This window comes from Habropoda laboriosa, unplaced genomic scaffold (assembly GCF_001263275.1).
Source record: "Habropoda laboriosa isolate 0110345459 unplaced genomic scaffold, ASM126327v1 scaffold204, whole genome shotgun sequence".
In the NCBI taxonomy this organism is placed as follows: Eukaryota; Metazoa; Arthropoda; class Insecta; order Hymenoptera; family Apidae; genus Habropoda; species Habropoda laboriosa.
The window spans coordinates 1,336,827-1,363,893 of NW_017100385.1; the positions used below are offsets into that span (position 1 = coordinate 1,336,827).

Here is a 27,067-nt window from a genome sequence, read left to right on the forward strand (position 1 = left end):
TCAGTAATGTTATTGTCATAGCGACATATTCAGAATCTATTAAAAATCAAATCTTGGAATATTAATCCGTCGAAAATTAATTCTCTGTCTGATTGTACGTACTCCTCTACTACTGACAGAACGGTTCACTTCTTCTTTACATATATCACTTGCACTGTATCAACAGTTCTCCTGGATATCTTCAAACTTCTAAGTACTTCGATGAATTTTCATAAGAATCTATCATTAAATACAATGCTATTCATAATTTTCAAGCAAAAAATGTAAAATTAGCGTATAATGAAATATATTCGAATTTTATACGAGCTCTTGCAAAAAGGACAATTTTATAATAAAGTAGAAAATTAAAATAACCTAAATAATGAATATTCAATTTAACGTATAAAAAGGGTGTATGCATGAATAATTATCAAATGTGAATTCGCGTAGCTCGATTTTTAAAGCAATTTATTTTTCGTTGTAACATTAAAAAAACTACGCAATATGAGATTATTTCATTATACTAATCGTGACATCAAGTATCCACAATGAATTCCTAAGTTTTACGACTCTTTTCACAAACTTAAATGTTGATTTCACAAAAAATCAAACGCAATTTTAATGTTCAAAATGATCTCCGTTATTTTGAACGACTTTTTCCCATTTCTTGAGAAACTCAATTCCCTGATTTCCATCTTTGAAAAAGTGCGGCGATTTTGAGTCGATAGTCTTCGAGACTTTTTCAAAAAAAAAAACAAAAAAAAGGCACCGAATTAATTTGTACACCTAATAATTTGCAAAAGTGACGGGTTCGAACTGACATCGAAACGTAAGACGATACTAAAATCGATATAAAGGCAAGCTAAAGCGTAGATCGGACTGAAGCTTGACGTAAACGAGAAATTGCGCGAAGTTAAGCGAGAAATAAACAGAATATAAAGAACGGAACGCAATACGAAAGCACGAGAGAGGAATGGAAGGCAGAGAATTAGGTTCGTACGCAGCCTCGACAAGTAGTATAAGACAGCATGTGGAACCACGCCTAAGCGAAGCGGAATGGGATGCTACGTGGTCAGACAAGTGAAATGATACCGTATTTGTTCGAGCAAGTAGAACAGAATTGTGGTGAGTGATGCAAGGCCTTGTATGTGTAACCACAGGAGTTCCTTTATGGTTAACCGAGTGACGTTTAACAAGTAACATATGGAGACTGTAGAAATAATGAAATGCAACGTTACACGTGAAGCTTCTTTATGGAAAAAATTGTTCGATAATCTTAAACGGCAATTGTTTCGTTACTGAAGTAAAAGAAAAAATTGAGTTTTCATTTTCATTACATTCTCTTATTTTCATATTATTTTCTTAAATTATATTGTTCTTATGCTGCTTTATTTGTTCAATGTGTCATCACTAAGCAAGTGTTATTAGATATTGTAGAATTTTGTTGGAACGAAACTTTAATATTTTATATTAAACTTTTGCTAAAAATTTCATGGTTTTCGTTGTATGAGAGATACTAGGGTGCTTTTCATTGGAATCTTAGTTCTAGAAGCTGTATATTTTGAACTCGATAAATTTTCACGTAAAACCTTGCACCAACATCTCAATAAAATCGATCGTTATCAATAGCAGATAATTTGAAAAATTTTACGTATAAATCCTTGCACCGCCTTAATTTTCCATACTAAATCACCTTACGATAATTTCCTAAAACTTCTTACCACATCTCGATAACATTGACGATTATCAACAGCAGATAATTTGACGAATTTTACTTAAATCGTCCAAATCGTTTCACGATCATTTTCAGAATTTCGCTAATTTTAAAAATTGTGAAAATCGTGAAAATTGAACCGGTAACTAGTGCAACATTGTCCCAATCAAAGAACATCGCCACCCCGTCGTCGAATCTCGCCAACTATCGAGCTATAGGGATAACGTTCGAACACGTGTTCCCTATCACAGGGTGCAAATAGAAAATTGCGCATGTACGATAGGATAAGTGGAATTGTTCGGGTGTGTTGCGTAATCGGGCATCTTGCAAGTAGTCAAGGTAGACGCGCTGTTAAACATCTATCTAATAATAGGTGTTGATATAGCGTGAGCTGTCAGGCAAGTTGTATAGTAGACGCGTGGCTGAGGGATCGTAGAGCGGTATGGTCGCTGTTCTCTGCTCAGACATCAAGCGAATTGCGCTGACGGATATACGGGCCGGCGGCCAGCAGGAGGTAAAGGTAGACGTAGGTCAGTCGTTCATTTTAGGTTTATCCCGGGGTTAGTTGCGCGGCTCGTACTGTTCTCCAAAGATTTGCGACCAGATACGAGAACAATTCCAAGGCGTAACTATGGACGTGCGTCTGTGAACTGTTCGTGATGTTTTCATGAATAGTTTCACAGTATTATTACCGATAACATTAGTTATATGTTGATTTCGTGGAACTTTTGGTGAAATGGTTAATTCTCTTGTAATATGTAATCGAGAACTGAGAAATGTGAATTATTTTGGTTGAGTAGTTTGCTTATAGTACTTGGTATTTTTAGTGTTTAGAGATTTTATTCTTGGAATTTTAAGCGAAATGGTTAATTCCTTCTCTTGTAATATATAATCGAGAACTGAAAAATGTGAATTATTTTGGTTGAGTAGTTTGCTTATAGTACTTGGTATTTTTAGTGTTTAGAGATTTTATTCTTGGAATTTTAAGCGAAATGGTTAATTCCTTTATATATATATGTAATTGGGAATGGAAAAATGTAAATTGTTTTAGTTGAGTAGTTTGTTTCTAGTGTTTGGTATTTTTAGTGTTTAGAGATTCTATTCTTGGAATTTTAAGTGAAATGGTTAATTCCCTTATGTATATGTAATTGGGAATGGAAAAATGTGAATTATTTTGGTTGAGTAGTTTGCTTATAGTACTTGGTATTTTTAGTGTTTAGTGATTCTATTCTTGGAATTTTAAGTGAAACGGTTAATTCCCTTATAATATGTAATTGGGAATGGAAAAATGTAAATTGTTCTGGTTGAGTAGTTTGTTTCTAGTGTTTGGTATTTTTAGTGTTTAGAGATTTTATTCTTGGAATTTTAAATGAAATGGTTAATTCTCTGATATATATGTAATTGGGAATGGAAAAATGTGAATTATTTTGTTTGAGTAGTTTGCTTATAGTATTTGGTATTTTTAGTGTTTAGTGATTTTATTCCTGAAATTTTCATTGAAATTCCCCTGTATATAATTAGAAACGGTTTCGCTTTCAATGTGGACGAATTCCACGACTTTCACCCCTTCAATGTGGATGATTGCCAATAAAAACAAATACCTGTCAAGAATTTTTTTGTTTTAGTACTACCATATACCAAAGTTTCATTAATATCGGTGATTGTCACTTCTGAATTTTCCCTTGTTAGTATTTTTAATACTTAGAGTATCTCGCATTTGGCATTTCTTGCAATATATAAATACAACGATAGAATTAAAAGTAGGAATATTTATGTGAATAACTAATTTGAATGAAATAAACGAGCAATAATTAGTTACAATTTAGAACGAAAATTACGAGATAGTAATCCTGTGTGAACTTTAAAGAGGGCTTTCATTGCAAAAGGATGACATGTTATTTAGTTTCGTATTTGACTGCTAAATTATAGTTTATCGGGAGAGGATTTACAGGATAAAGGAGATTGAAGTTATTACGAACATTGGCAGGGAATTTATTGTCATCTTTATCTTCCAGTTTTCTTCTCTTTTTCGGGACGAGCTACGAAAGGATATTACAGAATTCTCGTTTAAACACTTGCAGGATATAACTTGTAGGGAGAAGTAGTAATCGATCGACTAATGAATTCCTTTCTTTTTTTTTTTTAAATAATACATTTTGTTCAATTTAACAAATGGTCAAACGTAATTTTGAATAAAATTCTATACCGTAAGTATTGTAAGTATTTTGTACGTATTTGGTGAATTGAATGTGTCATATTTGTAGGAAATATCGTCTTAATAGTGGACGAACGCATCGTGTGTAACCACATGGTACATGTACGTATATACGGCTGGAAATTATTGGATGTATGTAACCGGCTCATTTCACGATTGTACATGAAATTGTAATTAACACTAGATTAGCGGCAGTAACTACTGCTAAAATGGGGATCTACAATCTGTGCGAACGTAGAATTGAATCAAAACACTTTTTAAACACCAATCATATCTGACGATAACGAAATACTCTCTGAATATCCTTTAAAATACTTTCAATTGAATAACATATGTATCTGGTACTTGTAAAATACTTTCTGAATTTCCTTTGAAATACTTTCAACTGAATAGCAAATCTGATGATAACGAGATACTTTCTGAATATTCTTCAAAATACTTTCAATTGAGCAACATATGCATCTGATAATTATAAAATACTTTCTGAATATCCTTCAAAATACTTTCAATTGAGTAACATATGCATCTGATAATTATAAAATACTTTCTGAATTTCGTTTGAAATACTTTCAATTGAGTAACATAAACTCAATTGAATAACATATGTATCTGGTACTTGTAAAATACTTTCTGAATTTCCTTTGAAATACTTTCAATTGAGTAACATATGGATCTGATAATTATAAAATGCTTCCTGAATATCCTTCAAAATACTTTCAATTGAGTAATATATGCATCTGATAATTATAAAATACTTTCTGAATTTCCTTTGAAATACTTTCAACTGAATAGCAAATCTGATGATAACGAGATACTTTCTGAATTTCCTTTGAAATACTTTCAATTGAGCAACATATGCATCTGATAATTATAAAATACTTTCTGAATTTCCTTTGAAATAGTTTCAACTGAATAGCAAATCTGATGATAACGAGATACTTTCTGAATATTCTTCAAAATACTTTCAATTGAGCAACATATGTATCTGATAATAGTAAAATACTTTCTGAATATCTTTCAGACTACTTTCAATTGAATAAAATATCTGATAATAATAAAATACTTTCTGAATATCCTTCAAAATACCTTCAATTGAATAACGTATTTGATGATAAAATACTTTCTGAATATCTTTAAAATACTTTCAATCAAATAATACTAAAAACAGTTTAATAATTTTTTGGATAAGTTTAAAAGGAATCTTTTTAACGAAAGTTCTATTTTTAATAACTATATCTAAGCAAGTCTCTAATAATTAATTTCTAAAACAAATATAATGTCTCCTACAACGTCCATCAAATTTCCTCTCTGCAACAGCCCTGCATTGTGACCAATAATTTACAAAACGTTCTAACGTACTCATGGAAGCTCGACAAAGTCTGACAGGCATTTACCAAAACGCTTGTGAGGCAACCAACAAACTTCCCTAACCTTCGAAACACGTATTATTCACGCATGATGTCTCGTGACTGGCGTGTAAATTACAAAACTCCTCACCATAGTGCCGTAACGAGATGCAGCGGTCTCTGCTACATGGTGAAATGCAAAAATAAATTCCATTCGAAATAATAATTTATAATCTAATTAGCTTGAAGTTCTCACTTTGGGAATCATTTTACTGTTCGCCGTGACATTTATTTTGTTTCACGTTCGAAAAACACTGTGCACTTTAAAGGCGAACTTGCATTTCCCTATTTTAAAATTTTCAGTATAAAAAATTGCCACGGTGAAACGCAAAAATAAATTTGACTCGAAATAATTTACAGACTAACGAGCTAGCTTCTGTAAATTTTCACTTTGACAACTATTTTGTTAGTGACGGTGGCAATCGCTTGTTTCGTGTTCCAAAAAAACACTGTGCAATTTCTGAAGCAGACTTATGGTTGTATGTTTTACATTGACTATCATTTAGATCCACTTTCGAAGCTTATAATATGATATCGAAGTTGGATTTTTTAAATGTAAACTGAATACAAAAAATAGCACGTTTAGAACCTTTCGCTGCAATGTATAGTTTGTGGTCATAAATTGAAGCATTTAGTATTAATTGATGTTGCTGTACTCAGGGCCATACGTTACTTGTGAATTTATAGTTGAAGAATTTAAAGTATGCGTTCTACAGAGAACTGTTTTACATAGAAATTGCACAGTATCGAAAATTTCATCTTCGTCTCGATTGATCTCCAAAATGAATTTTCAAATGCATCATAAATCGATGGGACATTGATTTTAAAATTGGTCTAAATTATTCGACACTCTTTTCAAATTACCCACTCACTCTTTTATTAGCCAAAAAAACAAAATGAAAAATCGATATTTTTTCGTATACCTAAAAAGGAACCTGCATGTGTCAACAATTAAATCGTGAACAAATTGTTTAAGCAGCAGAAATTCAAGCTGCAGTTTAACCGAACCAAGTAATCTACTTGTATATTTTTCTTAAAATACCAAACATATTTGTTTTTCCATCCCAAACGTACATACCTTTTTTCTAAAACTCGTACGCGTTGGTACAACATAAAATTCCAATCTCCATCGGCGTGCCTGGAAGGACTAATTTGCATGCGTCGAGGCTGGATGTAATCTATAGTGTTCGTGTTAATAGGTGGAGGAATACATAAGCGAGTCGAAGCTGAGGCAAGTGGAGATCTCGAATTACAAGAAACGACTGGCCGAGGCTGAGGCCAAGTACCGTCAGCAGCAGAATCTGTTCGAGGCGGTTCGAGCAGAGAGAAACACGTGCGGCAAGAGTCTGACAGAGGCTCACGACGAGATACAAGAGTTGAAGAACAAGCTGAAGGTTCTCAGCCATCAGATCGAGCAACTGAAAGAGGACATCGTCACGAAGGAGGGACAATTGATCAAAGAGGAATTTCGTAAGCTGTTTCATCGTTGTCACTTTTGATAGGACAACAGATTGCCCTAAGTTTATCATACGGTCGACTAGTTTGATATTTCTGAGGATTCGAACATTTCATTTATCTAGTATGCATTTAACTTTACGATCAGGAGAAACGCCTAATTTTAAGCGTTCGGCCTCTCGTCGTACTCGAGAATACGTCTGTCGAAAGATTTTTCGAAATGGGATAAATTGCAAGAGGTATGAAAGTTTGAACGGCTCAAAACTCTGTCTGCACAGATCTTCGAAAATCTTTAAATGCAATTTTCCAACACTACACCGACTGCTCTCCCCTATACAGTACAGAACTTCGGTCGACCAAATACTTTTTTCCAAGTAACATTTTCTCTGTTCACTATTTTCTACTAGGTAACAAATGAAAATCTTGATTATTTTTGTTGTCTTTACTTCATATCAGACCAATTTAACGTTCCCGCGAGTTTTATACTTATACCGTAGTAAACGGTAGTTTTAGGAAACTTGATAGAGGATAGGCGGAAAAGGAAAGGTGTCGGACGTTTCGTCCTGGGCCTCCTAGTGAAGTCGTCAGTAAGGCTTTCTAAGAGAGCCGTGCCTTAGACGCGGGAGGGACTGGAAGGACTCAGGTCAGAAGTTGTATATATACAAATAGGAGCCTTTATGAGGACTAGCGAGAACCTGTGGCTAGTCCGTCCCTCTGGTGGCAGAGCGTAGGAGGCTCGCTACAGCTTTTTTGACAATAGACAATAATACGAACTATAAAAAAATGATGGGAAGGATTTCGTTTCTCGGTGACATGCTCTTAATTTGGATGAAAAAAAAAAAAAACATATTGCCAACAGTACACGGAGTTCCCAAGCGGTCACCCATCTAAGTACTAACCGTGCCCAACGCATCTTGACTTCGGTGATCGGACGAGAACCGGTAGGTACATGCGCGGTTTGACCGTTGACGAGATTAAAGAAATTTGTGTTGCTTTTGAATCATCGCTCTGAATTGTTGGAGGGAAGAGATAGAGAAGATAGGTGGAAGGCGTTTTCGTCCTGAGAGCCTCCTAGTGTCCTCGTGAGTAAGGCTTTCTAGAAGGCCCGTGCCTTAGACGCGGGAAAGACTGGAAGGACTCAGGTCAGAAGTTGTATATATACAAATAGGAGCCTTTACGAGGACTAGCGAGAACTTGCGGTTAGTCCGTCCCTCTGGTGGCAGAGCGTAGAAGCATTGCGTTTGGTCGAAAACCTATTGTCAGGGGTTGTACATCCTCAGAACTATCGCTATCAACTTAACCAAAATAAATCAGCACACTGACAACTCCAGTTTCACTTTATCCACCAAGAAGCTTGCTATTCTCTACCAAATCATGCTCTCCTCATCTTACACGTGCAGAGGCACGATGGATTTTCACACGGTGATTCGTCTTCCAGTTCGCAGCGTGGTGGAGAAAGAGAAGGAGGGGCTGAAAGTTGAGCTGCAGTCGAGTCGCAAGGATGTGTCGGACCTGAAGCGGGACATCGTGTCGATGAAACAGGAGGAGAAGAGTCTGAGGCAGGTGATTTTAAAGGCAGAATCGGACATTGGAAGGCACAAGAAGGACATCGATAACGTGATGAACGAGAGGGACATCCTGGGTACGCAACTGGTCCGCAGGAACGACGAGCTGAGTTTACAGTATAGCAGGCTCAAGGTTCTCCATGGAACGCTTCAGCGTGGAGAGGTGCAGTACAATCATAGACTGGAGGATATTAGACTGTTGAAGATCGAGGTGAAGAAGTTGAGGACGGAGAAAACGTTATTGGAGAAGAGTATAGCGAACATGAGCGATCTGCGCCAAGAGGTGTTCCATTTGAACAGGGATCTGACGAGGGAGAGACTGAAGGTGATGGCGTTGGAAGAGGAGGTCCAGACGCCGCTGAACATTCACAGGTGGAGGAAGCTCGAGGTATGCGTGTGATATGCTGATACCAGCAGAGTGAAAGAAATTGTTTTTGGAAGCAGATCGAATGATTCTTGCTGTGTGAAAGTTGATCTTGGGAAATCGGTTTTTATCGATTGTGCAATTTGTTACTTGAGTTCAACTGACAATTTAAACTTTGTTGACTGACTTTCCTATGTTGTCACTTTGTTTATTCAACGTTGGATTACTGCGATTTACAAAATTTCAAGTTTTTTTTTTTTGTCGGGAACTTGCTTCTTTTCTGACTCTTCGAATATCTTCTGAATTATCTTCGTCATGTACCTAGTTCATCTCTATCACGTTTATCATAGCGACAAAGGATTTCAGAAGATTCCAAAGAGAAATTTGAGATTTGCAATGAGTTATTTTCTTTTTGGATTTTTGTTTCTGTTTAATTATGAATTTTAGGGGATGTAAATATTCACAGCAGAGTATCTACGAAATTTTCCCAGGGTTCCGATCCAGCAACCTATGATTTGTTAAAGAAGATTCAGATTCTACAAAAGCGCGTGTTAAGAATGGCCGCCGACGTGATCGAGAAGGAGAAAAAAATAAAGGACACGGAGAAATTGTACATGAATCTACGCGAAATTCTCTCCCGACATCCAGGACCACAGGTGGCGATTTCTCTCAGCAAAACTCAGAAGGCGCTGCGTGAAAGGGGACAAAAAATGAAGGTAGAAGAGCGAATTTCTTCCTAAAATTTTTCTCTCTCCGGTTTACCTTCTAAATCGACCAAAAAATCTGAGATATCTAAATAACATACCATTTTCCTCGAACTTAAAAGAGAAAAAAATAATCACTCGAAAACTTAAACACGATCAAAGCAATCCTTCTTCCGGCACAGTGCATGATCGCCGAGATGAGCATGTACGAGGTCCAATTAGGCGAGTACAAGCTCGGGATGGACAGGATGAGCAACGAGGTGTCCGACCTGAAGAAGAAGTACTACACGCAGAAGAAGAAGCTTAAAAATGCGAAGGATTCCCAAGTGAAATCTCTGTCTGATTCGATTCTTCCATCTGTGAACGCGAGTAAAAAGAAAATTTGCGGCGGTGGGTTCAATATGGCCGTTCCAACGCCCAGAAGTTGCTTGGTCGTCGAGTCTGCCTGCAGATGAGGCTCGGCGTTGCTAGTCAAAGAGCGACGGAGAAAGAGTGCAATCGGGTTTGTTTGCCAATATGGCGATACTACGGTGTAATGAAAATATAACAGTGTACCTTGCAGGATTTCTCTGTGTACCTTTTCCCCGCTCCCAACCCCACAACAATTTTCCCCTTTTTTTCCCTCTGCTCCCCGTTCGGAATGTCTGTCAATATTGGCGATCTTAGGGGGAGAAAGACGGTGCCCCGCGCGACGATGCAAACACGCCTCGTCTATTCTCTCTCCGTTTGCGAAAACGCTCGATGAAGGGGGTAACTCGTTTGTTTTTTTTCCTCCTTTCGCCCCCTGGAGATTTCGGCGGGAAACGTCTGGTTTCTTTGTGCTCGCCATTGTTGTAACGTTCGACGAACAAATTCGTTATTCTGATGGACCGCGGTTGGAGGAGTGAGACCGTCGATGGAGTGTTTAGTTTGTTTTCGGGAATGTCGCAGGACAATGTTGATTTTTGTTTAAGTGGGTGAGAGAGGCTCGGGGGAGCCGTGGAGTTGTTAATGGATTATGGATTTCCAGAGGCCGTTCGTTCTCGGTTTGCTTTCGTCTGGAAGATTCCTTGTAGTATTTGCCGCCGTGTTTTTTCGGCACGAGTGTTTTGTTTATTTCTGTGTCGAGGTTCGAGCTGATTTTTTATTTAATTCTTGAATTTATGATATTAGAATGTTTATAGCACTTGTCGTCGTGTTTTTTTAGGGTAAGTGTTTTGTTTATTTTTGTGTTGATATTTGAGCTGTTTATAAACTTAACACGTTTGCTGGTAGAAGTTACACCCTATTCGGAGACGCTCGACCACGAGATAAATCGAAAGAATTTTTTTGCAAAAAAACAATTAAAATTAAAGTCATAATATAAAAATTAATATGTGTTTGTTTAATTCTATAGAATAAATTGAAAAAAAAATGTTGGCGTTTAGAACAGATTTCTTCAAAATAGGCTTGGCAGTTAACGTGCTAATCATTTTTTTGCAAAAAAACAATTAAAATTAAAGTCATAATATAAAAATTAATGTGTTTGTTTAATTCTATACAATAAATTGAAAAAAAAAATGTTGGCGTTTAGAACAGATTTCTTCAAAATAGGCTTGGCAGTTAACGTGCTAATTTATAAACATATGAAATTGGAGTACCTCTTTTTTCTCTGGGACAAAATATTGACTATGTATTTAGTTATCAAAATTTTAATCTTTTTAACTCAATATTTATAGTTCTACACTAATCTAACTTAATCTAAAATTTCGTAATTTTTCGTATTTCTTCATTTTTACCTGAGATTACTGTTTCATTTATTTAAAAACAATTTTGCTTCTTTTATTCCTAGGTGTTAGTTATACCATTCAACAGTGCAACATTCCTGTGTACACCTCTGCAACACTCCTCTGCGATCCTTTTTTATCTTCGCGGCAATACCGGCGGTTCTAACCGTGCCTTCTGCTTTCCGGTGCAATTTGTGGTTCACGGTACAGGTGAAGTAATGGCTAAAGCAATTGCATGACCGCAGATGAACGTTACAGGAGCGTTCATCGACGCGTAAATCGATTGTCGTTCGTACGGACACCAAATTAATTACAGGCTGCTGTAATTGACAATGAGGAATTCCTTGGGAAAAGACGAATTCCATCTTCCGCTTATATTCGGCAATTTGTTCTTTGACTTGATCAATACTAACCTAACCTTTCTTCAATATCTAATTCTTACGCGTGTACACGTTTGTTTCAGTAAAACACAACTGACAGCCTCCTCGTGTATTTTTCCTTATTTCTTTGTTTCTTTTAAACTAAGAGAAACTTTTTAAAATTGCAGCGAGTCCTATGAGATGCCTCCTGTCACTTCATACTTGCCCAATACAAAGTCGCCATTTCCGCTTAAAATTTTCTAGAATTTCTCGATGTCAATAAGTAGCGTCAGTCAATCAGTTATCGGACACTCGAAACTTTTCGGAATCGGTAAGTAGTGTTAGTCGACCATTTCTTAAACGTTGAGATATTTCAGAATCAGCAAGTAGTGTGCGTCAACTACTTTTCAGACGTTTAAGATCGGTAAGTAGTGCAAGTCAACCACTTCTGAGAAATCTAAATCCTCGAAATCCGCAAGTAGTGTAAGTCAACTATTCAGAAATTAAAATCCGTAAGTAGTGTAAGTCAGCCATTACTGAGAAGTCGAAATTCTCGAAATCCGCAAGTAGCGCAAGTCAACCACTTCTCACACACTCGAAGTTTCCAGAATAAAACAAAAAGTACACGTTCCATTTAAAAAATTCACAGTCACGATATCTCGCGGACAAATACTTTCAAAAAAACCGTTTCACCATCATACGTTCTCTTCGGAAATTTCTGCACGAAACACTTTTTCCCAGAGCACATACGTTAAAAATTATTCAGCGGTGGCCAAGTTATCGCGAGTCACCGCGTATTTAACCGAACGATTTCGTCGAATTTGAAAGTTCCGTCATCAATACCAATTCGCAGCCGCGCGGACAGAGTCGTATTTCTCGTAAACAGCGAAAACGGTCGTTTTGCATCGGGGTTATTGGCGCGGGCAGCGACGAAACGTGGCTCACACGGCGGCATAAATCGTCCGTGAACGCGCGCGGCTTCTCGAAGTCGACGGGGCGAAATATCATTCCGGAAGGTGCGGCGATAGGATAAGTTCGCGCGGACATCCTTAAGGGCACCCCGGAGGATCGGCCGGATACCGAAGATTCATGCAGACGGTAATACCTGCCGCGTGAGACGTCCCGTTGCTCGTAATTCCGGTCTGGGGCCGAACGCACGGTCACGCGCATACCGAAAGTAATTTATCTCGACTCCAAATAGATGCTTTACGACCGCCGACCATCCCATCCCACCTATCTCTCTCTCTCTCTCTCTCTCTCTCTCTCCCCCATTTTTTATCTCGGAATGGGAATTTATAGACGTTCCATGGAATTTGAACGAACATGATTGTGGAATAATTTTTGGAAATATTTGAGAAGACTGGGAGTTATTTGTGCGGGGAAAATTCAGATAGCTTTCGGAGATTTATTTGTCATGCACAGTGAGTTATAATCGCGTTACGTGGCTGGCGTTTACTGTGGAATTGCTACGAGGTTCATTTAGGGACCGGCTTGGTAGATAGGGGATTTTTGAGAAAGAATGTTTCAAGCGTATTTATGAGATGTTTAAAGAACGAATACGTTCTGTTTGTTTAAATTTCTGACAAAATTTTGTTTGGTACGGTGGGAAGTATTTATTTGGGACTATCTTTGGAGAATTTGTATGGTTCATTTTTGCTGGAAGTTTAGCGTTATTTGTTTCTCGTAAAATTCATTTTTCGTACGAATTACATTAAGCCTGATATAATTGGTATAATTTATATATGGATAATGGCTAAATGGTAATAATATGGATAATATATGTGCACAGCAATTTGGAGAGAAAAAATAGATTCTTGGCCAAGCTAAATGCAGACAGCGAGTCAAGCTTAAGCTAAAAGTGAGGGTAATACAATTCTCCGGGAATGAAAGTAATATTCGTAATAAATAGAAGATGAAAGATGGATCCTTGATCGAGCTTAAGTGATACTTTTAGCGGTACCCTTAATGCGATTTAAAAATCTTCCGCGAACATCGTTTCACTACGGTAGATCCTAATTTTTTCGAATAATATAGAAGATAAAATGCTAATCAATTATTATGTTCCTTTGGTATAAAAAATAATTGATACTATGCGAATATATTTCTCTGAAGATGAAAAGTGTAATGTGTTAAAATCTCGTAATAAATAATATTTTCTTCAAAATAATGACAATTTTGCAAAAATAAGAAATTTTACGTCTTCTGTTATATTGTCATGTTAAATCGAGACGAGATGAAGAAACATATATTTCAAGAGAGAGAAAATGCACATTTTCCGATTATGAGGAACATTAAGTTTCATGAACTTCGGAAGGTATAAAACGTAAGAATAGTAAGATTTACTTTTTCCTCCGATTTGAATAATCGTGAACTATGATCACGCGTAATACTGGGTTAAATTGTTGAGAAGATGTGTAACCAGAAAAAATGATTATCGAGAGAACGAACGATATTATTCACGAGCGATTAATCCGGCTACGATAGCTGGAAACCATAAATGGAAAGTTTGCACATTTCAGTTGTAGCTAAAGACCTATAGTTTCATTGCAGTGACAATAGCGTAAATTTTAATTTGTGCTCAAATTAGCTGTAGGTGTACGGGATATAAGCTGAAATTGCGTTACCGATTGTTGTAAACCGGATCCGAGGAGGATATAGAAAATAATGGGGATAACGAGCGCGACATTTCCATTGTAATTTCATGGGTAATATTTTTCAAGAATTAATATTAATATCGAGAAATATTGATATTGAGGAATATTAATATCGAGAAATATTAGTATTGAGGAATATTAATATCGAGAAATATTAGTATTGAGGAATATTAATATCGAGATTTATTAATTTCGATAAATATTAATATCGAGGAATGTTAATATCGAGAAATATTAGTATTGAGGAATATTAATATCGAGATTTATTAATTTCGATAAATATTAATATCGAGGAATGTTAATATCGAGAAATATTAGTATTGAGGAATATTAATATCGAGATTTATTAATTTCGATAAATATTAATATCGAGGAATGTTAATATCGAGAAATATTAGTATTGAGGAATATTAATATCGAGATTTATTAATTTCGATAAATATTAATATCGAGGAATGTTAATATCGAGAAATATTAGTATTGAGGAATATTAATATCGAGATTTATTAATTTCGATAAATATTAATATCGAGGAATGTTAATATCGAGAAATATTAGTATTGAGGAATATTAATATCGAGATTTATTAATTTCGATAAATATTAATATCGAGGAATGTTAATATCGAGAAATATTAGTATTGAGGAATATTAATATCGAGATTTATTAATTTCGATAAATATTAATATCGAGGAATGTTAATATCGAGGAATATTAATACCCAGGAATGTTAATATCCAGGAATATTAATATTTAGGAATGTTAGTATCCAGGAATATTAATATCCAGGAGTGTTAAGATCGAGGAATATTAATATCGAGGAGTGTTAATATCGAGGAATATTAATATCCAGGAATATTAATATCCAGGAGTGTTCATATCGAGGAATATTAATATCGAGGAGTGTTAATATCGAGGAATATTAATACCCAGGAATGTTAATATTGAGGAATATTAATATTTAGGAATGTTAGTATCCAGGAGTATTAATATTCAGGAGTGTTAATATCCAGGAATGTTAGTATCGAGAAATATTAATTTCGAGGAGTGTTAATATCGAGGAATATTAATATTTTGGAATATTAGTATCCAGGAGTGTTAATATCGAGGAATATTAATATTTAGGAATATTAGTATCCAGGAATATTAATATCCAGGAGTGTTCATATCGAGGAATATTAATATCCAGATTTATTAATTTCGATAAATATTAATATCGAGGAATGTTAATATCGAGGAATATTAATATCCAGTAATACTAGTATCCAGGAATATTAATATCGAGGAATATTAATATTGAGATATATTAATATCGGGAAATATCGATATTGAGGAATATTAATATCCAGGAGTGTTAATATCGAGAAATATTAATATCAAGGAATACTAATATTAAGAAATACTAATATTTGATACTTACTACTTTTATCTATCATTAATCACTCGATTTTACATTTATCACAATTTACATCCAAAACAATTTCTTTTTCACTCATTTTTAGACGAGGCAGAAAAATATACGTCACACTTGTAAAATACACGGAGCGAATTAGAAAAAGGATAACACTATTAACCCTCGTGTATCACCGATGAAATCATCTAAATAGCGTAATACAATAGTTGCAATTAGAAGGTAACTATAATATCGAAAATAGATTTGCGTATTGATCGAGTCCCTAGTATGAATGCACGATTGATGCATGATCACGGCTTGTTTACATAACTCAGCTTTCCATTAACACTGTCCCCGGCGAGACTCGTGTGTAATCCGCGGGCTCAAGCAGCAAGCAGAACAATTGTCAGAATTAGGAGGCGTGTTATTCGCGTGTTCACTTGTTAATTGGTTTATACATATGAATACACGCCTTCCGGTCGTCATTCAAAAACGGCGAGGTTTACGCGCGCGATATTACCACGGCCGATTTACATCCCGCATATTGATGAGTCTTTGCTAAATTTCACCATGAAAAGTGACACATTGAAAATGCAGTTGGTGATCATTGGACACTTTCCTTTCAATTGTCTTTACTATTAATTATTTATTTTAAAAGTGTTTATTTATTTAACAAGCTTTTCACTTTTCAAAGTATCACTTTGAAAAGTTATTCATATTTCCGATTAATGATTTATTTCACGAACAATTTTTACATCACTTTTATTATTATCGAAATTTTTCTAGTCTAGAATCTATTTTCCAAGAAATTTTCCAATACAATTTTTATTAATACCTTGAACTAATTCTTTTATCTTCTTTTTGAATGAAACAGAAGATTGATTTTTTTGCAATTTCTAAGGTACATTCAGGAAAATTAGAGATATAATGATAAAAGTTTGCTGGAATACAGTTTTATTGAAAATATTCTGATTTCTTCTTGAAAATGAATATTAATCTAAACCAGTCCTATTTTATATTGGAAAAAGAAAGCTGATGGTTATATACACTTCGTATAAGGTATGCAATACCAAAATATAATGTACCGAAATAAGCAAGTATGAATAATTTATTTCGATTTCCTTAATTGGCATGCAAGAAGTATAACCCTGACAAATCGAACATTTGCGAACAAGATATAAATTCTCAAGGACCTAACTCTATTTTTGGAGCCCATCTTAAATGTGTTCATTTATAATACATAAACGAATCGTGAATTAAGGATCCTGTATTTAGAATCGAAGTTTCGTAACATTCATAAACAAACAATATCTCGGTAAGTAATCTTAAGTAAAATTATAAATTTTAAGTATTATAATTTTATATTTTCATTTATTCTACGCGTGCTAATAATTCAAATTTATTCGTTACTCGAAATAACTTTTGCCCAATACCGGTGATCAGTAACCAAAAAAATCTGCACTATTGATCAAATTTATCAGGGACCAAAAAACAAATTTTAATCATGTATATCAGTTATTCCTGAATCAAGGGAATAATTATTACACTACAACTTCTTTGCATTAAGATTCTAACGATTGCGGTGTGAGAAGAGGAATAATCCAAGATTCGAGGTAAATTGAACGTGAAAATCATCGGTTCTAATCCCGATCGCGGAACGAACGGGGTATTAATAGTCAGTTTTAAATCGACTGTGGTCGAACCGTTCTTTACGCGGCTCGCGTGTGCAAGTCGCATTAATTCAACGACTCACCGGTGCCTAAGAGTAACTATCGACTTGGTCGAGCTTTTAATTGCTCCGTCGGAATTGTGTCGGTGACCGTTTGAGACTCGTTTTCAATTACTCTTCGCGCGTTCCTTCCTCCTGTCGTTCCTCGAAGCGTTATCTGCGCGTTCAATTGACGATCACCGTTCCGGCAGACGATTAAAAAAAAGGTGCACGGTTGGGATAATTGAAGAGACACGCGTCGTTTATGAGACTTGAGTAGACTTGAGTAGCACGTGCGTTCCAATGGACCTTTAACGTTTGTCTCGTTCTTTGTTGACGTCGTAAGATTGGTATCGTGCTGTTCTTACTGTTGGAACTATTTAATAGACACTTTATTTCTTACTGTTCTTTCGAGGTTGAAAATGTTGTATTTTTTAAAGTGTAATTTGTTTTTCATCTTTTCTCCGTGAAATTTGTATTTTTGTCAGAATGTAACTGAAACGTTACGTTCATCTGGATTTCTTAGCAATAAATTAACAAACATTTTGCGAATTGTAAGTTAACGGGAGAAATTTAGAAATTTTTCCGACTCAGAATCTCAGAATTTTAGAACTTTCCGTTCGCAGACTCTCAGAGCTTTTCCGACTCAGAATCTCAAAATTTTATAACTTTTCTTTCTCAGACTCTCAGAGCTTTGCCGACTCAGAATCTCAGAGCTTTTCCGACTCAGAATTTCAAAATTGTATAACTTTTCTTTCTCAGACTCTCAGAGCTTTGCCGACTCAGAATCTCAGAGCTTTTCCGACTCAGAATTTCAAAATTGTATAACTTTTCTTTCTCAGACTCTCAGAGCTTTGCCGACTCAGAATCTCAGAGCTTTTCCGACTCAGAATCTCAGAGCTTTTCCGACTCAGAATCTCAGAGCTTTTCCGACTCAGAATCTCAGAGCTTTTCCGACTCAGAATCTCAGAGCTTTTCCGACTCAGAATCTCAGAGCTTTTCCGACTCAAAATTTCAGAATTTTTCCGACTCAGAATCTTAGATTTCTTCAGACTCAGAATCTCAGAACACTTCCGACTCATGTTCTCAGAGATAACGACATCAAGATCTCGAAAAAAGTGATTAGTTTACAGTAACGTTTGCTTCTTCAAATTTTCATGTTAATTTTCCGAATCCTCTAATTCCTCTTCACCAAATTCCCTTGCAAATTAGAAAATGTTCAAATTCAGAATATATCAAGTCACGGAAAACGCGAAGGTCTTGAGAAGCGAAAACGAACTTTCGAAATTCAACTCATATCTACCACCGCATCTTGTACCGAATTTTCATCCCGAACACATTTAAAAGCGTCATGAACAGCGAGAGGAAACGTTCGAAATCTTCCTCAAGAATCCACACCGAAAAACTTTTTCCATTAATGACACAATTTCTCTGTTTTCTCTGCGGACAGTTCTTAAGCTGTTTCAGATCGCTACAATCCGAGAGGCAGCAGCCTGAAAAAGGGGGGAAACGAAAGAAGAGAGGGGGGAAAAAAAGAAGAGAGAAGTTGCCAACAAAGCTTTGTCATTCGGCCAACGTGCGTTTTTTACAGTCGACTATTATAAATTATCCTTTGTTCGCCGCGTGTTGGGTGCCTTCTCCATTTTCCTCGCCACGGCTTTTGCGGCGAACTTCTCTTTTAATAGAGAAACGGTGCCAGCTTCTTGTCGGTTCTTGTAGATTTTTTTTTTGTCCGGTCAGAACGCCGGCTGTTTCCTTTTCCTTTTTACTTCAGTCCTTGTTCCCTCTCTGACCGTGGTCAGCGAATTCTTTGCTGCGATTATTTAAATAAGCCGCCGTGCAAACCTTTTCCCAGCCTTTCAAGTGGCCACGCGAAAGAACGGCGCATTTCACCGTCACCCTTTACACGAGCCGTTGAGAAATTTTCGATTCTCGAAAAGAAACAATGAACGAATGGAGAAGAGAGATAGCTACGTATTTTATGGTACTTTTTATATGTTTCTGTGTGTGTCTAGGTGAAGATCTTGGATCTAGGAACTCGAAGACTCGAGGATTTCTGAGAAACTGGAATTTTTTTGGATCTTAGGATCGTGAGATTTATAAGAAAGTGAGATTTCTGGGACACTTGAAGTTTTGAGGTGTAAGGAGCTTTGGGATTGGCGAAGCCTGGAACTTTAAAGCTTGTAGAATATTGGGATCTTTGGTACCTCTAAATCTCGAAGGTTTAGTTAGTAAGGTTTCTGAGGTATTTAAGCTCTGAGGTTCTGACAAGGGAACTTTTTGGTATCTCGAAGAATGGAGAAGTGGTAAAAAGGAATTGCTTGACAATTTTATTATTGGCTCCTATAAATTTGCAAAGTTGTCAGAAAAATCAGAATTTTTGGGTTATCGAAGTTCTCTTGTAAGACATCTGGGACACTGGGATCACTTGGACTTTGGGAATTTAAGGTGCTTAAGATATTAGGATCTCTAAGGCTCTAAGATCCTTGAAATATGACAATTTCTGGGACTCTAAGATCCTTGAAATATAACAATTTCTGGGTTTCTAAGATCCTTGGAATACGAAAATTTCGGGGGCTCTAAAATCCTTGAAATATGAGAATTTCTGGGACTCTAAGATCCTTGAAATACGAGAATTTCTTGGACTCTACACTCCGTTCAAAATAAGAGTAACCTCGCTTCGCGCATGGAACGTGCCTAAGGCAGGACTAGAACGTCCAAACCCCCACTTAATCGCCTACGTAGCAGAGGGTAAGACGGAGAAAAACATACGCGGTTAAGTGGGGGTTCGGATGTTCTAGCCCTGCCTTACGCACGTTCCATGCGCGAAGCAAGGTTACTCTTATTTTGAACGGACTTTAGAACCCTAAGATCTTCAAGATATACAAAAATTTCACATCGAAAATCACGACATCTAACATGAAACGTAAACTTTTCCCAGAAAGGATGAAAAGGATTTTTTCAATCCAAACAAAAGTTACCCTTAGATTCTGCAAAATTGTACGAACTTCAAATTAACACGAAAAAACTCAGAACTCTTCCATATACAACTAACCACTTCAGCAATCAATTTGCAAATGATTAGAAATCCAACATTCCACATTACACGATCTAATAATTTCACAGAAATAAAACGATCTATTACCATTTCAGCGCAAATCGATTCACAGCACAACTTAACTGAAAATTTCCCAAGCCACACTGTTCGACCTATCGTTAACACGTTACATACGTCAAACGACGTCGTTCAACCTTACTGTACGGTTTTCGTCACTCGTCGGTCAACCACGTTTATATCGCCATTTTCACCTGTTGATAAACCTGTTGATGACACGGCACCCTTTGTCACTCATATGCAGCGGTGCGCGTTATTACGCAAGAATCCTTTGTAGGCCTCTGCTTTTCTCTCGTTTCTGTTGCGGAACAAAGGGTGTCGATGGTGCAAACACGGCTGGGAAACCGCACCGGTAACAATTCACCCGGTTGGATTATTCGGTAAATTTGCATGCATTGTTCGTGAACGTGGAACCGAAATTTCGTACAGTCCCGGACGGACGCCATTTTCCCCACTACGTGCGCCCGTTTTCTCCGCCATCTTGTACCGTATTGTTCTCGTTTCGACCGGTTATTTCGGACGCAGGCCGTGTTTTCGAATCGGAAACGACTTGCTAATCCATTTCATTTCTCACCCCCTCTCAGTTGTTCTCGGTACACGAGCCATTCGGTTAATCTCTGCCCTGTAACCATCGGCGATCGATGTTCCGGGGGGAGAGTAATTGATAGTCAAGGTTGTTTACCGTGTGATCCATTGGTTTAGAATTTAGAGGTATTTTACTGCTGTTTGTGGATTGCAGCGGAGAGCTTGAAAAAGGTTTTTTTTAAGACTTTATTTTTAGGTACGTGTACGCGTATTTTATATGTTTTTGTGCGTTTTATTTTTGTGATGGCGAAGCAGTGGCGCGTTCAGGTTTTAATTCTAAGGGAAGTCGAGTTGAACGAATGAAAGTATTTTTAATGCAGATTCAATAAAGTTAATCAGGTGTAAGTAGTGTGAAAATAGAAGACACGACATGACATAAATGAAAAAATGAATTTTAATTTGAAAAAGATTTTTAGAAAAATTTCTATTTTTTTTTTTGGGGTGCCAGGACTACTTTGCTTTCCCTCTGGGTGCGCCACTATGGTGAAGAAGTTTCGTAATTTAGTAGTTTCTAATATTGTTGTGTGATTGCGTCTTTTCGTTGTTTTTCGTCAAATAAAAGATGAATTTATGAGAAACAAAAGTAGTATATTCTTTACATATGGATAATGGTTAAATGGTATAGATAATATGCACAGCAATTTGGAGAGAAAAAAATAGATTCTTAATATTTTCGGTTCTTTACAAAGAGGGTGATGGAGAGGTTTAGGTTTTTATATTAAAAGAATTCCCGGTATCATCATTACATGAAAAATTTAAAAAATTTGCAAAATCTATTCACGCCAACGTATTCTATATAAAAGATAATGAAATTCTGTTTTATTTTATTTTGCTCACAAATCTACCACTTGCGAGAAAAACACTGAAAAGTAATAATGTAAGCACCATCTATATTTTTACTAACTTTGCGGAAGAAATGTAATTTAAATCGTATAAAACTGAACGAATGTAACGGGTGTCCTGATACTTACAACCACGCGTGTACATCCTTTAAAAAAATGACCAACAGTTCGTCAAAATGACAATTACAGTTCTCAAATTGAAAGGAAACTTTCTGAAAAATTCCTTTTTAAAATATAAAAACGCCAATGTCAGATTGCTACTTAAAAGTTGCCACGACTGAACGCCATTTTGGTATTTCCAATGCCATTTCCCGACCGTCTACGCACGAATGTGCTCCCTCGGTCCGCACTTTCTACAGATTCGTTTCCTCGCAAACGATCCTTTAACGCTACACACAACTTCCATCTCTGCGCGAGAACTTTCAGCTTATTTACAGTCACACGTCCTTCCTTTCAAACTTGAAATTGACTTCTCGAGGAGAACGCGCGTTCCCGGGCAATATTTTCAAAACTTCTAGTTTTCGACCCGTTGTTGTTCCATCATCCGACTGCCGGCCGTAATCCTCGCCAGCCACCAAATCGGTTACGAACTGCAACGCGTCAATCCTCGAGACATTGACGACGCGACGCGAGAGAATTTTCGTCGTGTCTCAACCGACGCGACCACCGGAAGTCGCTTCGAAACGAGGACACGTGACACTGAGGACTGCGTATTTCAGTTTCTTCAGAGGACATTCCCTGGAATTGGGTCTAAAATATCGATTGCTTTTGTTTTTCTGCATTGAAAATTGTAGTGTTCTACCCAGAGAATACTTTGGAAATTCTACATATTAACCTTTTGCACTCGAGTGGCGACTGAGAAGCGACATTATTGCCTACCACTTGGTAAAACCTTGATTTTGCCGGACAATAGGTCCTCTTATAAATGTCTAAGCAGCGAAATGGTTTGAATGAACTTGTTAACGCAGCTTCCCGCGCTTCGTGATAGCTGGAAGGTCGGGTTGGCGTTGGAGATTATTGCACGTATGTGCCAACTAATTGTTGTCGCGATGGTGATCGCACTTTATTTTGAAATATCGATTATTGCGGGCTGGACCGCACTTGTGGTTTGACAATGTCGAATATCGCGGACGAGGCCGCGCTCAAGGTAATGTCGAGTGTTTTACTTAGAAACTTAGAATCTCGTGAATTTGCTTGTTAGATATGATTTTGTCAAGGTGGGGAGTTCATTTTTTTTATGTGCCAATCAGTGCATTTGAGAATTCTCTTCAAAAAAGTATTAGAGGACTTAGGTCGACAATTGATTAGCTTAGAAGTTATGAGTTTTGTCCCGAACGCCCATACACGCGAAACACTGTGTGACGGCAAAAAACCATTTCTCCAAGCCTTATAAAAATATCGGTGCAAAGTCAAATTTTTTTGACAGCGACACGACGATGATAACCGAGAAGTCACGCGTACGCATTTGTTCACGATCGCGCGCGGATGAGAGTCAGCGCTCCCGTGCCTGGGCGCGGGCTCTACGCGCGCTCTGATTGGCCAGTGTTTTTCGTTAATAATTCAAAAACGAAGCTTCAAACAACATTTTGGCAAAGGAAAAAGTTGTTCAGAGTCACTCCAGCAACCCCCCATTTCCGGGTGTTACACTCTTTACGGGACACCCTGTATAATATAAAAATACGTTAAATACAGGAATGAATCTGATTTGCAATTTATCTGTTCGAGTGCAAAGGGTTAACACATTCGCGTCGGATGACGTATCGGAGTGTCTTTCGGGTTTTTTACTTGGGTACGGATGACGCAGATGTGTGTCATTGAGATTTTCACTCATTTTCATCTGAAAATAAATTTATAAAACGCTATAGGTTCAATTTCTCTTCGGGATATGCCGTAACAGACGTTTCACGAATTAAGTAAAATTTCTCTGAAAAATATTCATTAATTATAGCAGTTTTTTTCTGCTCTTTATGTCAACTGCGGCTCCAAACGCCCCGACGCGAACGTGTCAAGAAAGTTACTCAGGTTTGAAGTTAGGCGCGCGAGTAGCAAAATGGCCGCTACACGGTGTGTTCAAAAACAGTTGGTAGAAAATTTAAAGGATGATTTTGTAAGCTAGAACAAGACGAAAATTAAGAATGACAAAATTATGTCCGAGGCTGCGTTTATAGTTATAAACAATTAAAAATGCTCTTGATTTTTGTCTTTAATTAGGTTCTGAAAAATCGATTTTCTAATCTCCAGAGATACTTCAAGTATAATTTCGGTGTTTTTTGTTTAATTTCAAAGTAAAAATTTACAGAAATATCTTAAGATTAATCAAATCGGCTAGTTGGTATTTTATACAGTTTTAAGACAGTTCTCTCAATTGTTCCGTTTCACCATTCGGTGGCGGGGTAACCAGCGTGAAACGTTGACATGAAACGGTATTATTCAATTAAGAAAGTTTCTTTTATTTCGATTCAATTAGGGCTGGATCATGGAAATCTGACTCAGATAACAAAGATATCTTCGAGATAATACTTGGAGGGAAGTTGGAGGTTCGTTTAAGAAAGACCGAAGTGAAGGCTCTTCAAGCGTATTTCGCATTATTGTTTTTGTAAATTGTTCATTTCTAAAGTAAAGATAATATGTATTTAACGTTGGTACGGAAATTGAAGAACGAATAGAGGAACTTAGAACTTTGCTGTATTTAAAATTCGACAAGTAATAAAAAATGGTTACAACCCAGTTATTTTACTTTTTCCATTGATTTATTGAATTTTTACAACTCGTCCTTCAGAATTTTACTACAAACAAATATTAAAAAAATGGTTACAACCCGGTCGTTTTATTTTTTTGCTGATTTACTTAATCTCTTTACTTAATCCCACAGAATTTTAATATGTATTTTTTTTTTATCGATCTATTTAACTTTCATAGTTAAATTTTTATAAGTCGTTCGGTGCCTTTTGAAACGACGTAAGAAAAGGTGAATATTTTTACGACAGTGCAATATTGTACTAATTCTGAATCTATAAGAAATTCTACAAAATATTCTTAAACGACTTTAAATCTTTCACCAACAGCGTGTGTTTTTTTATCGATTCATTAAATTTTTATAACTGAAATTTCTATAAGTCCTGTGCCTTTTGAAGCAACGTAAGAATAGGTGAAAATTTTTACGACACTGCAATATTAATCCCAATTATACAATTATACGAATGACTTTAAACTTTTACCAACAGCTTGTGCCTTTTTATAATATCAACGACAATGAAAATTCGTCGAAGATGCTTGTCGTGTACTCGCATCGGTTTGAGTTATGTTTCAAACTTGGATCACGAGAGAAAAATCGGACTGTTTTCTAACGAGGTCTGAAGCGATCCCGGAATACCCTTTCTCCAACGTTATAATATAAACGACTTGATTATGCGTTCAGCGCTCGAACTGACTCAATACTTGGTTGTTTAACGTTCAGAATGATACTGATTCGAAATTCAGAGGAAGTCACGCATCTCAGCTACTGAGGGCGGAGTTTAATTTTGGAAGTGAAAAATGGGAGAAATAAGAACATTAAGTATTGGTCGTAGGGTGTGGTGGTGGGAAGTGGTGGTAGAAGGTGGTGGTAGAAGGATAAGGTGTCGGGGTTTTGGGGAATTCCGAAAAAAAGGAGATAGGACATGAGAGAAGGAAGACACTAGTTCAGTAATTGGAAAATCGGGACAATGGTTAATAAACTGAGTTCTGGTGGTGAAATTACCGAGGGTACGCGCTTAATAACGGCCCCGGCTAATCCTATGGGTCGCGGATTCTTCAGGCCCGTCTTACAATTTCCTTAAGCTATAAAAATAAAAGGAGAAAGGCTCGATGCGAAAATAGACAAAAAAATGTTCGGTACGGAACAATGCTTCTGAATTTTGGTAAGAGTTCCGAAGAACGAGGTGAAATGGGGATCGAAACGTTGCACAGCCGCGGCGTATCCGGTGAAAAGGGAAGTTTGGAAACGCTCACGGCAAATGTTATTTGCACAAATTGTTGAAGTTTGCACGTACAATATTTACGGTGCCGTTTGATGAATATATCCGCGTGGCGCCTCTCTTTACCGTGGAAATATACTTTCGAGATACCGTTTAATCTGTCAACGAACATTTCGACGCAATTTTATTTGGATATTCCGGGTAGAGATCGATCGTATGAAATATTCCACGAATGTTCATCGATTTGACATTTCTTCGAGCTCAGGTTGAGTCGGTTGTGCTTCGTGAACGAAGGGGTGCTCTTCGGATTGAAAACGAAGCGCATTTTCACGGGAAAAGACCGTGTTATTTGCTCGAGAATAAATTGTTTGCGAATTTTTTGTGTGTTTCGGAAGATTACACTTTTTAAGAATTTTTCGCGATTTTTGAATGAACAAAGGTTTGCGAAATTTTTGTGTTCCTTCGAAGATTGAACTGTGCAAAATTTTTGCAATGTTTTGAAGGTTAAACTGTGCGAAATTTTTCGTGATTTCTCGAAGATTTAGGTGTTTGCGAATTTTGTGACTTTTCGAAGATTTAACTGTGCAACATTTCTGCAACGTTTTGAAGATTAAACTGTGCGAAATTTTTCGTGATTTTTCGAAGATTTAGGTGTTTGCGAATTTTCTATGATTTTCTGACAAATATTCGATAATGATTGAACGCTAGTTTTCAAAAAGAATTTTCCTTCGTTTTTTTTTTTAAAGGAAAGGTTAAGAATATAGGGTGTCTCGAAAGATATGGTACCAGCTGATTCTTCGTGAAGAAATAAACAGAGAATGTAGAATAAAAGTCGCGCAATTTCGTTCTTATTTTAATTGAAATGTGAAAAAATGCTCACGAGAGAAGAGTTATTATGCTTTTCTCGGGGAAAAGAAGGTAACTCGATTTATAGTTTTTCATTTTGGTCCTGAACAGGTCGAGAAAGTTGCGTACAGAAGAAAGGAACGTTACCGTTCAAGTTATTGTACGTAAATTTTATCATTCCGGTGGAAAATTCCCGTTCCTTCTGGATTTTATACAATTTACCTCCTCCATGAAAGTTACTACTTTTAACTTTATTTGATAAATTGATTCCTTAACCCAGAAATATTCAATTAGAACGTACCACTTACATACGTAATGCGTCTTAAATAATATAGGTCACAGTTTAAAAATTGCAATGAAAACTCGAAATTTATAATATAACTTAAAGTGATTTCAAAAAATTCGACAGTTTTGAAAAACTCGAACAAATTACAAATTTTTATAATAAATTATTTTTTACTG

General features: G+C 36.5%; 1 protein-coding gene across 1 annotated transcript in view; it reads left to right on the forward strand.

The window, feature by feature from the left end:
* The window catches only part of LOC108575016 (cilia- and flagella-associated protein 58-like), a 27,151-nt gene extending 17,294 nt beyond the window's left edge, over positions 1 to 9,857 (forward strand). Inside the window, exons 8-11 of the mRNA XM_017937705.1 lie at positions 6,514 to 6,784; positions 8,208 to 8,722; positions 9,190 to 9,414; positions 9,585 to 9,857. Coding sequence (XP_017793194.1) covers positions 6,514 to 6,784; positions 8,208 to 8,722; positions 9,190 to 9,414; positions 9,585 to 9,857 — 1,284 coding nt within the window. The remainder of the gene's footprint in view (positions 1 to 6,513; positions 6,785 to 8,207; positions 8,723 to 9,189; positions 9,415 to 9,584) is intronic.
* The last annotated feature ends 17,210 nt before the right edge of the window (positions 9,858 to 27,067 follow it).